Genomic DNA, 11,667 nt, shown 5'->3' with positions numbered 1-11,667 from the left:
CGTCTTTCTTTGGACACTTCCCAGGAGCGGCTGTACGGAATAGGCATGCGGCTCGGGTTTCTGATAGAAAAGTTTTATTTCTCAGTTCATAATATAAAGCGTGTGAACTCGGAAACCAAAAGAAGACAAATGAGGTTGGAAATTTTAAATGGGGTTTAAAAAAGAAAAGAAAAAAGAAAGCCCTCCATAACGGTAGGGCAGCCGATAAAATAATCCCCCGAGCTGTCGGGGGCGGGGTTAGAACGAGGAGAATGAGTAACTTGTGTGCAAAACATCAGATGGGTCCTGATCTGGGAACCGGTTAGCACGAAGTGTGACAGAGGACTTGTTTGGTTCGAAAATTCAAAATTCAGAGAAGCTATAGAGATTTAGAGAGGTTTCTGCATGTTGATAGTGTCAGAGATGGGGAAATGTTAATTGGAGGGGTACTAAAGGTGGAGGATGTGAGACAGAGGAGCGTACGGAGTGGATGGGGCTGTACCCAACGCTCTCGGGTGGAGGCACGGTGCTGGGGCAGCCGAGATGACACCATTCCCGTGGACTGAGGCAGAATATTGTCTTTCCTAAACCGTGGCTGCGGAGGGAAGGGAGACACAGCGCATCCCGGTTTCTTTGGCAGCTCCGTTCTTCTCCGTCTCGAGCAGAAAGCAGAGCTTGTTGAAGCTCTGACACGGCGGCACACAACCTCGTGTAAGGGACTCCGGGCCTGGGAGCGGCTGCCGCGGGTCAGGGCGAAAGCGAATGGTGGCATGGCTGGGCCACAGGGACCATCGGCCCCCTGCAATAAGCAGGGCGGGGGCCGGGGGGAAAGGCTATACGTCCCCTTCTAGCATGCTGAAGTGCTTAACCGGGCCGGGAAGGCAGAGGTAGGGGATGGCGCTGCCCGGGTAGAGCAGAGGGAAGGGGAGAGGCAGCAGGCAGCGGCTGAGCAGGGCGCTGTCCTTGTATAGGGCCGGGAAGGAGAAAGAGGCGGCGGGAGGCGGCAGTGGCTCCCCTGGGGGCTCCGCTTGGCCCGGACCCTCGGGCTCGGCCGACAGCTGTCTCTTGAGCTTGTTGCGGCGGTTCTGGAACCAGATCTTCACCTGCGTCTCGGTGAGGTGCAGCGCGGCGGCCAAGCCGGCCCGCTCAGCACTGCTCAGGTAGCGCTTCACGTCGAAGGTGGACTCCAGCTGGAAGACCTGGCTCTTGGAGAAGATGGTCCGCGTCTTTTTCTTGCCGCCGGCAGCTGAGCACCTACCACTCTCCCTGCTGCAGCCTCCGGAGTCCCGCGGCGACGGCTGCCGGCATCCGCGGAACCTTTCCGTGGAGAACGAAGAAACTGAGCCTTCGGCCTCAGCATCCGCCCGGCGTGGCCCTTCCTCCCGCAGCCGCTCGCTGCCTGCAATGGCAAAGCACAGCGTTTAGACCCCCACCCGGCCGCCGCCGCCCCCGCCCCGCATGCACGCACCCGCGGACGGGGAGAAGGGCCGAGGCCGTGGTCTGACCACCGTCCTCCACCTCCAGCCTCCGTGGAGAGGAGGGAGAGGAGCTCGCAGTGAGTATCTAAAAGATGTTTCTCTTCCCCGTGAGCCGGAGTGGGAGGGAGCTCCAGGACACGGGAAAAACGACTAAGGAGGCCAGGAGAGGCCTCTGGAAGCAGGTGGTTTAGAGAGGGGTTCATGTCCTCCCACGGAGCCTCGCTATCTCGAACTGCTGCAGGGAATGAAGCCTATGGGTGTGCGTGTGCCCGCCCCACCCGGACCTCCTGGGCGCGGTCGCGTTTGGAGACCCGGGGCTAAACCTCCGTCCTGGGTGGGTGCCTGGCTGCAACCGGACATGCGGATCTGCCTGCTTTGTACCCGAGTCGGAAGAACCTTTACTGGGCTGCTCCTCCGCAGGCCCCTCTTCCTCCTCCTCCTCCTCCTCCTCTTCGTCCTCCGGCAGCGCGCAGCTGGCCCTACCCTGCTCCCGGGCCTGGCAGCGGGGACCGGGCTGCAGGATGCTGTCGATGCTGAAGGCCGTCGGTGGAGCCAGGAGAGGCGGTGGGGCTCCGCGGCCGCTCCCGAGCTGCACCATGGCGGTCCGTGCCCAGCCGCAGGAGTGGTGGCGGAGGGAAGGCAGCAGCCGGGGCGGAGGGAGGGCTGGGGACAGGGGGAGGAGGAGGAGGGGTCGGGAGGAGGAGGGAGGGGATGGAGATAGAAGGAGCCAAAGGGCTGAGGGCTTGGGGAGCGGTGTAGGAGGAGAGGGAAAGGGAAGGCTGTGAGGAATCGCTGAAAGAAGAGAGCAGGAGGGAAGTGGGGAGGGAAGGATTTTTAATTTTTATTTTATTTTATTCTGAGAATGAGGTCCCTTAGGCAGGGGGGAGTAGGGCAAGGCAGGGCTGAGTGCCCTGCTCAGCATCTTCACTTGGGGACAGAGAGATTCACGGAGCCCAGGGAAAGGTGATGAGGAAGAGGGTGGAAATGTGGGCGTGATGGCTGAGGGAGAAAGAGATGAGTGGGGTTGGATGTGAGAGAGGGCGAACGGATGGGGGGATGTGGGAAAAGAGGGTTTGGAATCTGGAAGAGGAAAGAGGTGGAAGGGAAATTTTGCACAGAGGACATAAGTGATAAAGGAGTGTGTGACAGAGAGCTGTCATCAAGAGGGAGGAGGCATAGAACAGGCACTGAGAGGAGAGAGAGGGACGAAAGTAGAGAAAAGGAAGGCGAGATATGGGAAAGCGCATTTGAGAAGTGGGAGATGACACACGAGGGGTTGGGCTCGGTGGTTCTTGTGGACTCCTTTAAACTCGGGTTACTACTTAATCCTAAGAAATGCAAAAATGGGTAAGCAGAGGAGCAAGGGGAGCAATCAGCGCATATCCACAGAGTGTTCCGAGCAGAAGGGACTCTCTCTGCCGGTGAGCCCTGTGGCGCCGGGGCAACCCGAGCCCTCCTCCCTTGGGTGCACACCTTTCGGAGGATGAAAGAATTGAGCTACTAACGAAAGTGCTCCAGGTGCTCTTCGGGACTGGGACTGCTGGTGGGGAGAACTGCTCCCCACCACCTACTAACATCGTCTTAAAAACATATTACATTATACCAGGCTCTGTGCTCTGCTGAGTTAGAGGTGCCACAAGCTCTTCCCACCCCTCCACCCCTGCGCAAAGCCAGGGGAATATTGTCACCGGCTTTTAAGAGGCCTTTTAGTCCCATTCGCGATGTTTCCACCACGAAAACTGCTGAGGGCGAGAGAGCAGCTCTTGAGAAAGACAATAGAAGTGCTGACAGACTCTTAAATATCGTTATGCCGAAGATTCTGTGATTTGAAATGGGGGCTTCTTAAAGATTCGGACCGCGTTAATCTTTAAAGCTGTGGTTCTGGGGAGAGCGGTTTGCAGCTCTTTTTCAGGAAAACCTGTTAGGCTTTAGAAGTGCACTCAGATTTAATGCAGCCGCCTGACGCAGAGCTGGATTTATCCCACCAGGCGACAAAAATAAAAAACCTCCTCTTCCATTAACACGGTCATTGGCCAAATGCCTGAAGTCGTTGCGTTTGTCTTGCAATGCCTTGCGCAAGCTGACGGGCCGGTGGGGTGGAAATGTCCCGTTAAAGGAGCGACAGTGTGAGGGGAGGGCCGGGTAGCAGAGGGGAGAAATGTTAAGAAGCTGAAAAGATGAATTTTCAGAATAGGGAAAGCAGCCCAAGGTAGAGTTGGAGAGGAGGGCGGGGAGAGGGAAGAGGTTTTTGAGGCTCCATCTCAATTCACTTCCCGGCCCCAAAAGGCCTCGGGCGAGGTGTACACCGCTTGAATACAACGATTTTCCTACAGTAGCTAAAGATTTTCAGCGACCGGAATATTCTCACCCCGTGTTTGCTTCGCCCAGTCTCCGAGTCCGAGGGGCAGATTTTTTGCTTTTAATAATATATTCCTCTATTAGAAGCTCTAGTCGAGAGGAATGGAACCCTTTTTACCTGAAGAAGCTTTTAACAAGCGATCCGCCGGCATATATATCCGTGTTTCCATTTTAGCTCAGAGCGGGGGGGGGGGAAATAGGCTACTCTCGAACTAAATCTAATTGAATTGAAATCTGATTAGGTTTTACAGAAAAGCGAGAGTCTGCCTTTACTTGGCTTATGGGATCGGGATCGCTTTATCCCCAGTGCAGCCGGCAGTAAACCGCCACCCCCCCCCACGGAGACCACAGCCCCTCTGCAGAAGTCTTTAAGTCGTCCCTTCTCCTCTCCCGGGATACAGCCCAGGGGAGTGGATCCCAGAGAGAGAAGTGCTGTCAGGAAAAGAAGTGCAATAATAAAACACAAATTAAAAACTCAGCAGCTGCAAATGTCAGACGGAACCGGGCTTTGTGGGAGAAGCTTCCCTGAGCAGACCTTTCACCTCCAAGTGCTGGACGCAGTCAGGGTTGGGCCTTCTGTGACCCCAGGACAGAACATCCCGCTTGGAAAGCTTTGGTCAGCCCTTAAGGTCAATTCGAAGTCGGCTAAATCGCCTCCATGCAACTTCTGCACATGATACAAGAAGTGTGCAGAGAAATCCTGGAGATGATTTCTGAATAATGCAACACCTGGCTGTTCAGTGAGCTGGGATTGCTAAGGAGAGAAGGGAGAGCAAATAAAAACTATGTTAAGAAGAGGAGAAGGAGAATGGGAAAATGAGAGAGGGAAAGAGAGAAAGGAAGGGAAAAAGGAAGGGAGCAGGGAGAGAGAGAGGAGAGGAGAGGAGAGGAGAGGAGAGGAGAGGAGAGGAGAGGAGAGGAGAGGAGAGGAGAGGAGAGGAGAGGAGAGGAGAGGAGAGGAGAGGAGAGGAGAGGAGAGGAGAGGAGAGGAGAGGAGAGGAGAGGAGAGGAGAGGAGAGGAGTTTTGTGATTTCTTCTCAAGTTTATATTTTCATAAGGCACGCATAGCTATGCATATATTTCCATACATAGAAATTAAAACATAGGATCGGTAAGAGGAGTTGAGAACCTCAGGCCGGTTAAATGAAGCGCTAAGAATTCCGCAGTGCAGTTGGGCTCTTTGGGCTGGGGGAAGCAGTGGCGTTGCCCGGCTGTAGCCGGAGGTAACGGAGCCCTGCAGCGCTATTGCAGGAGAGAGGCCCCAATCGATGCACAGCGCAGGGTGCGCAACCCCGGCCCGACACATTGCAGGGGTGCAGACAGCCTCTCCCAAGGTAATGCAGTATAAAAGAAAAAAAAAAGAAAAAAGAAAAAAGAAAAAAAAAAAACAACAAGGATCGATCTAAATATATTGTTCAACAGTGGAGCCAACGCGCACCTATGAGATTTATTAAGTATTGATTTGCATGAATATTTTAGACCCATGCCTACGAGAAAAGTTATAGGCCATCTTCGGGGGGTGAGCGATGTACCATTTGCAGTGCAGCCATGTAACAAGGTGCTTTTCAGAATATCGATCACCTTCATTTGAAGTGTAATTAATAATAACATCTTACAGCGGCTAAGCTAGTTTATTTCAGAGGGTAGCTTCGTATGATGCGCTGATATTCTTTTGCTTTGATTTTAAAAAGTACTAAAAGGCCACCTTTCCGCTGATTATTTCTATTAGCACTCAATAAATACAAGGTACCTTTGTGAGCATCCTGGCAAGGTTCTCCCCCTCCTCGCCTCTGGAGTGCCATCTAGCTAAGCTGTTGTAGCAGCATTCATTAAGCAAATGTCAACAGACGAGGATTTATGCTGCATAATAATATTACAGCTGTAATATAACTGGATTTATTTTGAAGCTATTCTGAGGTTGCTTTGATCTATAAAGCAGCAACGTATGTCTCTATGTGTCGCAAACAGCCTTCGCAAAACTGCTTGGAGCTGTAGAGTCCACCAACGTATTTCTTAGACCATTCTGTCTGCTGAAGCACTAAACATGGCTCTTACCTCTTTAATTTGCTTAATAAAGACATGCGGAAGGAAGAAAACTGCGGAGAATCTGCTGCTGTCATTTTGGGGGTGAGCTTTTTATATTTTTGGCCTGCTGAATACGGCCGATTTATGACTACTGTTTGCCTACATCCTGCACAATATTCGTGCCATCGGTGCAGTGAAAAGAGTCATTAAAAGTCTAAGGGGTAAAGGATACTGAGGTGCCTACGTTCCCACTTTCAGTACACCCTTTTAATAATCCACTCTGAAGCACTTCCTGCGCGTACAGAATAAGGCATAAGGAAGCACTTTGCTCTTAGACGAATTCACGTCTTGCACCTTTTAATATTTTACTATGATCATAAGTTACAAATACAGTGTATGAAAAAAAAAACAACAAAAAAACTGTTTATTGATATAATCAGCGAGTCTTAAAAAGAAACAACCAAAAAAAAAAAAAAAAACCCCAAAAAAACCCAAAAAACAAAAAAAAAACCCTAATGTCAAAACACAGTTTAAAAATCCGATTGATCGTGGAGCCCTGCCAGTCCCTTAACTTCAAGAAAAAAATAATAATAATATTTAGTAGAATCAGAAGTATAATAATCTCATATGTTACTCCAAAGAGAAGGCATGTTGAGAGCGAAGGGCGTTACGTTGCGCGCTGGGTTACAATCTGCTCTCATTCGTAGGAGCGCGGTGAGTCCGGTTTTAACCCGGCGGGAGCTGAGTCCGACGGGGGGGGGGGGGGGGGGGGTTGACGTCCTGCCCGCTGTCCTCAAGGAGATCCGGGCTCCGAGCGGCACCGAACCCAAATATTGAGCCCAGAGGAAGAAGCGTCGCCCAAAGTCACCTCCAGAAGGCCGAAGTCCCCGAGGCTCTGCGTCCCGTGGGGGCACCGCCGCGCCCGTCCTCCTCCGCTCCTCGCGGTCACATCACCGCTTTGGGGTCTTTTCACCCCAAGTGTTTCACAGATATGCAAAGAAAACAGCTTGGCGAAGCTCTCCCGGAGTGAGACGAAGGATTTCGGAGCAGTGGAGAAACAGCTCCCAAAAACGGGGCTCCGGTCAGAGCGAGCATCCCGGCAGGAATCCGCGGTATGCTTTAACTTTTATTACATTTGTTTTCATTCTCGAGTGCTTTTGAGGTTTTTAGCGTCCCTACTTCAATAGTTCTGATGTCCAGAGCCGTGTTACAAGCCAAAAAGGAGAGGGGAGGAAGGGGGGGGGAAGAAAGAAAGGGGAAAAAAAAGTAACGGTGGTGAGGTTGTAATCCGCCCCTGACCCTTCTCGGGTTTCGTATCAAAGCCGAAGCTCCGCCGATCGATTTCACAACAAGAAAGCGTGAGATCTCCCCCAACGCAATGCAAAGCGGAGGGAACAGTGAGAATCGGATCGCCGTTCCTTCTCTGGGGAGCGGACCCCTATGGAGCCCGGACTCGGCTGCTTTTACGGGGACCCCGAGTGTTGCCCGTTTACATTGCGGCTGATTGTACCCTAAAACGTGGGATCAAAGACTGACCTTTCGTCAAGGCTGAGTTTTGCAAGGTCATTTTCCCCTTAATATTCTGAAAAGAAAAAATATCCTACCTTTGGAAACAGTAAGGGACCCGAAATTCATTTTAGCAGCGCGGAGAGGGGAAAACAAAACAGTTATTAAAAGAAAAAAATAAGCTTGGCATGCATAATACTTCATATAATATCACATTACAGTCCAGCTTGCATAACTAGCCGTACAGCTCCCCGGTCTGCTGCCGTCTGAATTCCTTCTTTCCTTTTTTTTTAATTGCCAGTGCGAAGTATTAATCAATTAAACAAACAGAGCCCGTAAGAGAATGGAAAGTGGAGGTGTGTTTTCCTAAGCCTCCATTAGGAGACCCAAACAGAAGGCAAACCCAGCTATTAAACCACAGGATCTTCTGCTTTTCTATTCTATCCCCCCCCCTCCCAACCTTTATTTTTCTTTCTTTTTTTCTTTCTTTTATTCTTTATTTTTCCCACCGAGTATTTTAAGGGGCTGCTTTATCAGGGAAATAAACCGAAACCAAAGAAAACAAATCCTCACAGCTCTGACTTCGGCGGGGCGACATTCCCTCCAACAATTTGCCTTCGATTTGCTTCAAACCAAAAAGGGACCGGGGGGAGGCGGGAGGGGGGGGGGGGGGGGGGGGGAACCTCACATGTTCGAGGGTATCGATCGGATGAAAATGAGTAACAATGGAGAGGGGCGAAAAAAAAAAACCCAATCTGTACCAATTAAGTGGCCTGAAACAAAGGGCCCTGGAGGAGCTGCTGGAGGCGGGGGTCCGCCGAGCCCTGAAAGGAGCAGCGGGGAAAGGGGTCCGGAGGTCGCGGTGAGAGACCCCGAGGCTTCGCCGTCCGTGGGGCGGGGGGTAGTGGCGGGGCCGAGAGGAGACCCCGGGCCTGGCGCTGCCGTACATTCGTCTCACACTCGGGGGGGAGCTGAGGGGCTGCGGCCCCCGGGAAAACGCCGCTCAGCGTCAGAGAGGGGCCGAGACCGGTTTTTCTTTGGCTGCGTGGCGGGGGTGGGAGGGGGGGCCGCTGAACGGCCCCCGGCTCATGGCTGCTCTCCTCTGGGTTTCGTCCGGCTGCCCCGCGCCGCTCCGCGTTAAGCCCAGCGGTAAGTTTATTGCACGTTTTCTTTTTTTCTTTTTTTAAAATAAAAGTCGAAAAGCGGAAAATGGTGAAAGTGGAAAGAAAAAGTCCGAGGGTGAAGTTGGAAGCCAAGGGAGGGGGCACGGGGCCGCGGTCCCGACACAGGTGGGCGCTCAGACGAGTCCCGTCATCTGCGAGCGGAGGAAGGGGAGGGAGGCGGCGGGGAAGGTGCCCAGGGGGTAGCTGACGCCGCCGGAGAAGCCCACCAAGGGGGGGGACATGTGGGGCAGGCCGAAGCCCAAGGCGCTGGCCGGCGAGTTCTCGTGGTATAAAATGGGGACCCGCACAATCCTTTGGGCGGCGTGGGAGAGGTTGGCCGCCTCCAAGTCGGCGGCGAGCTGTCGCTTCCACTTGTTGCGGCGGTTCTGGAACCAGATCTTCACCTGCGTCTCGGTGAGATGCAACGAGGCGGCCAGGCCGGCCCGCTCCGAGCTGCTCAGGTAGCGCTTCACGTCGAAGGTGGACTCCAGCTGGAAGACCTGGCTGCGGCTGAACACCGTGCGCGTCTTCTTCTTGCGGCCGGCGGCTCGCTGCTCTGCTTCGCCCGCTTCCTCGCCGCGTTCCTCCTCTTCCTCGCGGCCTCCGGAGTTCTGCCGCCCGCCCACGGGGCCCCTCGCCGCCGCCCGCTCGCCGCCGCCCGCCCGCTCCGTGTCCTCGGGCAGCTCCGGCGAGTCTCGGTCGCTGGCTGCGGAGAGAGGCACAGCGCTGGGGTTGGGGGAGCTCCGAGGAGCGATTCCCCCCGCCCGGGCACTGGGAGGGGAAACAACGCGGTACCGGGGCAGCGAGCCTGGGGCTGAGGCCGCTGCTAGTGCTCCTTGCGCTGTGAAGGACTCCCATATAGTGACATGTAAATACATCAAATATGTGTCATGCATATACACACGTGTAAGTGTATACTCATATGTGTGCACACATACCTACATGCATGCATATACCTATATGCATATACCTATCTTCATATGTATGTATGTATATAACATCCATATATGCTTAAATCTATGCATGTATATAACATCTGTACACTTTATATGTACACAAGTATATACAGCATATACATGTTCATTTATATACACACGTATATGTTCATATAACTACATATATACTTCAATGTATGCACTTCTGTGCTTGCACATTTATACACACATATATTTACACACATATACCAACTCAATTACACACCTATGTACATATACATTTACAAGAACATATGTAAGTATGCTGGGGTGCATATAGATGAGATAAGTATATGAGTGAGTGTGTGTGTATGAAGAGAGGGGGAAAACAAATGCTTTCGCTTCGTGTTATTCTCAGCTGCATGAACCACATCGATGGGATCAGCTGCTCTAATACCGGGACATCGCCTCCAGCATGTCTCCGTGGTTGCCCATAGTGTGTTTTCCAGTTAGAGTTCTAAAGGGGGAAAAAAATCCTAGTATTTGTAGAATAGATGGCAGAAAGAAAGAAAGACGGAAAAAGAAGCGAGGAAAACCAAGCAATTGTTTTGGTGGTCATTTTAGCTTTCTAGGCATATTTTAGAGGGAAATTAAGAGTATTAATAAACCCATCCCTGTAAAAGAAAACCTCTGGATTATAAATCACGCCTCTACTCAGAAGTGAGTAAGCGTGCGAACCCTATAGCCTAGCACGGAGTCAAAGGGATGCGCCGAGGGACAATATTTTTTCTATCAGGATAAAAATAACCGCTGATCGCAGCCCGTAAACTTTGTCAGATGTTAATTTGTGCCCCGGAGCCCGGGTGGGAGGAGAAGCCTTTCCCTGCAGAGCCCCGCAGTGCGCGGAGAGCATCGGGGAAGGGGCTGCGGGGCCTCGGTTGCACCGAAGGGCCGGTGCTATAGGGCCGGTGCTATAGAGGGCTTCTTCGGAACTCTTCTACAGGGTCGGTGCTCCCGGCTTTCGAGGTTACTGGGAAGCGTAAAGCAGTAAAAAAAGGAAGAAAAAAAGGATCGGAGGAAATAAAGGAAAAATATCCAAGAGAGAGAACAGCCCCTGCTGTTGACATTTCGGGACGAGCAGCAGGCGGGGCGGAGGCTCTCCAGGTGTCCAACACTCTGAGAGCATTTCCGGGAATTTGGGCAGCCGAAATCTCCGGACAGAAGAGGGATGAAAGCTGTGAAGGACATCCCGGCAGCACCACTTTTCCTCCCCACTCGGGACCGAGACGGGACCCCGGACCCCCTGGGGAGGGGACAGCAGCACCCCCCATCTCTTTCAGGGCCCCGTAGGGAAAGGGAACTTACTGTCGGGGCTGGTGCAGCCCAAGAAAGCTCGGCGGTACCAACCAACGGCGGCGTCGCGGAGAGGGCAGCCCGAGGATCCGAGGCGCAGCGGGGAGTGGGGGCCGCAGCGCGGAGCTCCGCGCCCACCTCCGCCTCCCACCGCCGTCCTCCGCGCCCCTCCGCCGCCCTCGGTGCCCAGCAGGTCTTCGATGAAAAAGGACGAGACGCGGGCAGATGTGGAGCCGGCGTTTTCCGTCGCTTCGTCTGGCATCGTCGGTAAAACAGCTGCAGGAGGGGGGGGGGGAGGTCCCGGTTCCACCGGAGGATGGCTCCTCGGCTCCCCGCTGCCCCGCGGCCGCCTCCTGCCTCTGCTTAGCCCCGTGGATGCTCTCCTGGTATAAAAGGGTTTTTTTCCGGAGTAATCATTTCAGATCGCGGTTTGCCATCATTTCCTGCAAGCTAGGAGGGGAGGGGGGAGGAGGAGGAAGGGAAGGGAATGGGGAAGAAAAAAAAAAAAAAGGAAAAAAAAAAAAGAAAAAAAAGCAACCCGACAACCCATCGGAGGCGCCAGATTCTGCGCGAAAACGATAATAACGAAATAAAAATGTCATGCGAGTTAAACGCTGTACACGAAAGGGGGGGATCCTGCGATTGGAGGAGAGCGGCGGCAAATGGGATTTCCGCAGGGGGAAGAGCAGGGCGATGGCTGAGCGGAGCCGGGGTCGGGCGCTGCTGTGTGTGTGTGTGTGCGTGTGTCCGTGTGTGTGTGTGCGCGCCGCCCCGGGGCTGCCACTCACGAGCTCCTTATTTAGGTCAATTAGGGAGCAAATCCCGGCGCGGGGGGAGCGGCGGTGCCGGCCCCGGCACACGGGCAGAGGCCGGGGGGGAGGCATGACCACT

General features: G+C 53.3%; 2 protein-coding genes across 2 annotated transcripts; both read right to left on the bottom strand.

Moving 5' to 3' along the window:
* Positions 1-812: 812 nt before the first annotated feature.
* LOC140252135 (uncharacterized) lies at positions 813-2,055 on the bottom strand. Its single transcript, XM_072336486.1, has 2 exons — positions 1,839-2,055; positions 813-1,378 (listed from the first exon to the last, which is right to left on the bottom strand). The coding sequence occupies exons 1-2, from the start codon at positions 2,053-2,055 to the stop codon at positions 813-815; spliced, it is 783 nt and encodes a 260-aa protein (XP_072192587.1).
* Positions 2,056-8,643: 6,588 nt separating this feature from the next.
* On the bottom strand, positions 8,644-11,114 carry HMX1 (H6 family homeobox 1). Its single transcript, XM_072336270.1, has 2 exons — positions 10,789-11,114; positions 8,644-9,215 (listed from the first exon to the last, which is right to left on the bottom strand). Exons 1-2 carry the CDS (start codon positions 11,036-11,038, stop codon positions 8,644-8,646), a joined length of 822 nt encoding a protein of 273 aa, XP_072192371.1. The 5' UTR covers positions 11,039-11,114.
* Positions 11,115-11,667: the final 553 nt, after the last annotated feature.

Source organism: Excalfactoria chinensis, chromosome 4, assembly GCF_039878825.1.
Source record: "Excalfactoria chinensis isolate bCotChi1 chromosome 4, bCotChi1.hap2, whole genome shotgun sequence".
NCBI classification, from domain to species: domain Eukaryota; kingdom Metazoa; phylum Chordata; class Aves; order Galliformes; family Phasianidae; genus Excalfactoria; species Excalfactoria chinensis.
This window is presented reverse-complemented; position numbering and strand designations above follow the sequence as displayed.

What these genes read in the sequence shown, in the direction of transcription:
- LOC140252135 (XM_072336486.1), bottom strand. Translation starts at nt 2,055, where the DNA reads ATGGTGCAGCTCGGGAGCGGCCGCGGAGCCCCACCGCCTCTCCTGGCT. An exon ending in TAAAGGTTCTTCCGACTCGG is followed by an intron (nt 1,379 to 1,838) that starts GTACAAAGCAGG and finishes TTGCCATTGCAG; the next exon opens with GCAGCGAGCGGCTGCGGGAG.
- HMX1 (XM_072336270.1), bottom strand. Translation starts at nt 11,038, where the DNA reads ATGCCAGACGAAGCGACGGAAAACGCCGGCTCCACATCTGCCCGCGTC. An exon ending in GGGCTGCACCAGCCCCGACA is followed by an intron (nt 9,216 to 10,788) that starts GTAAGTTCCCTT and finishes CTCTCTCCGCAG; the next exon opens with CCAGCGACCGAGACTCGCCG.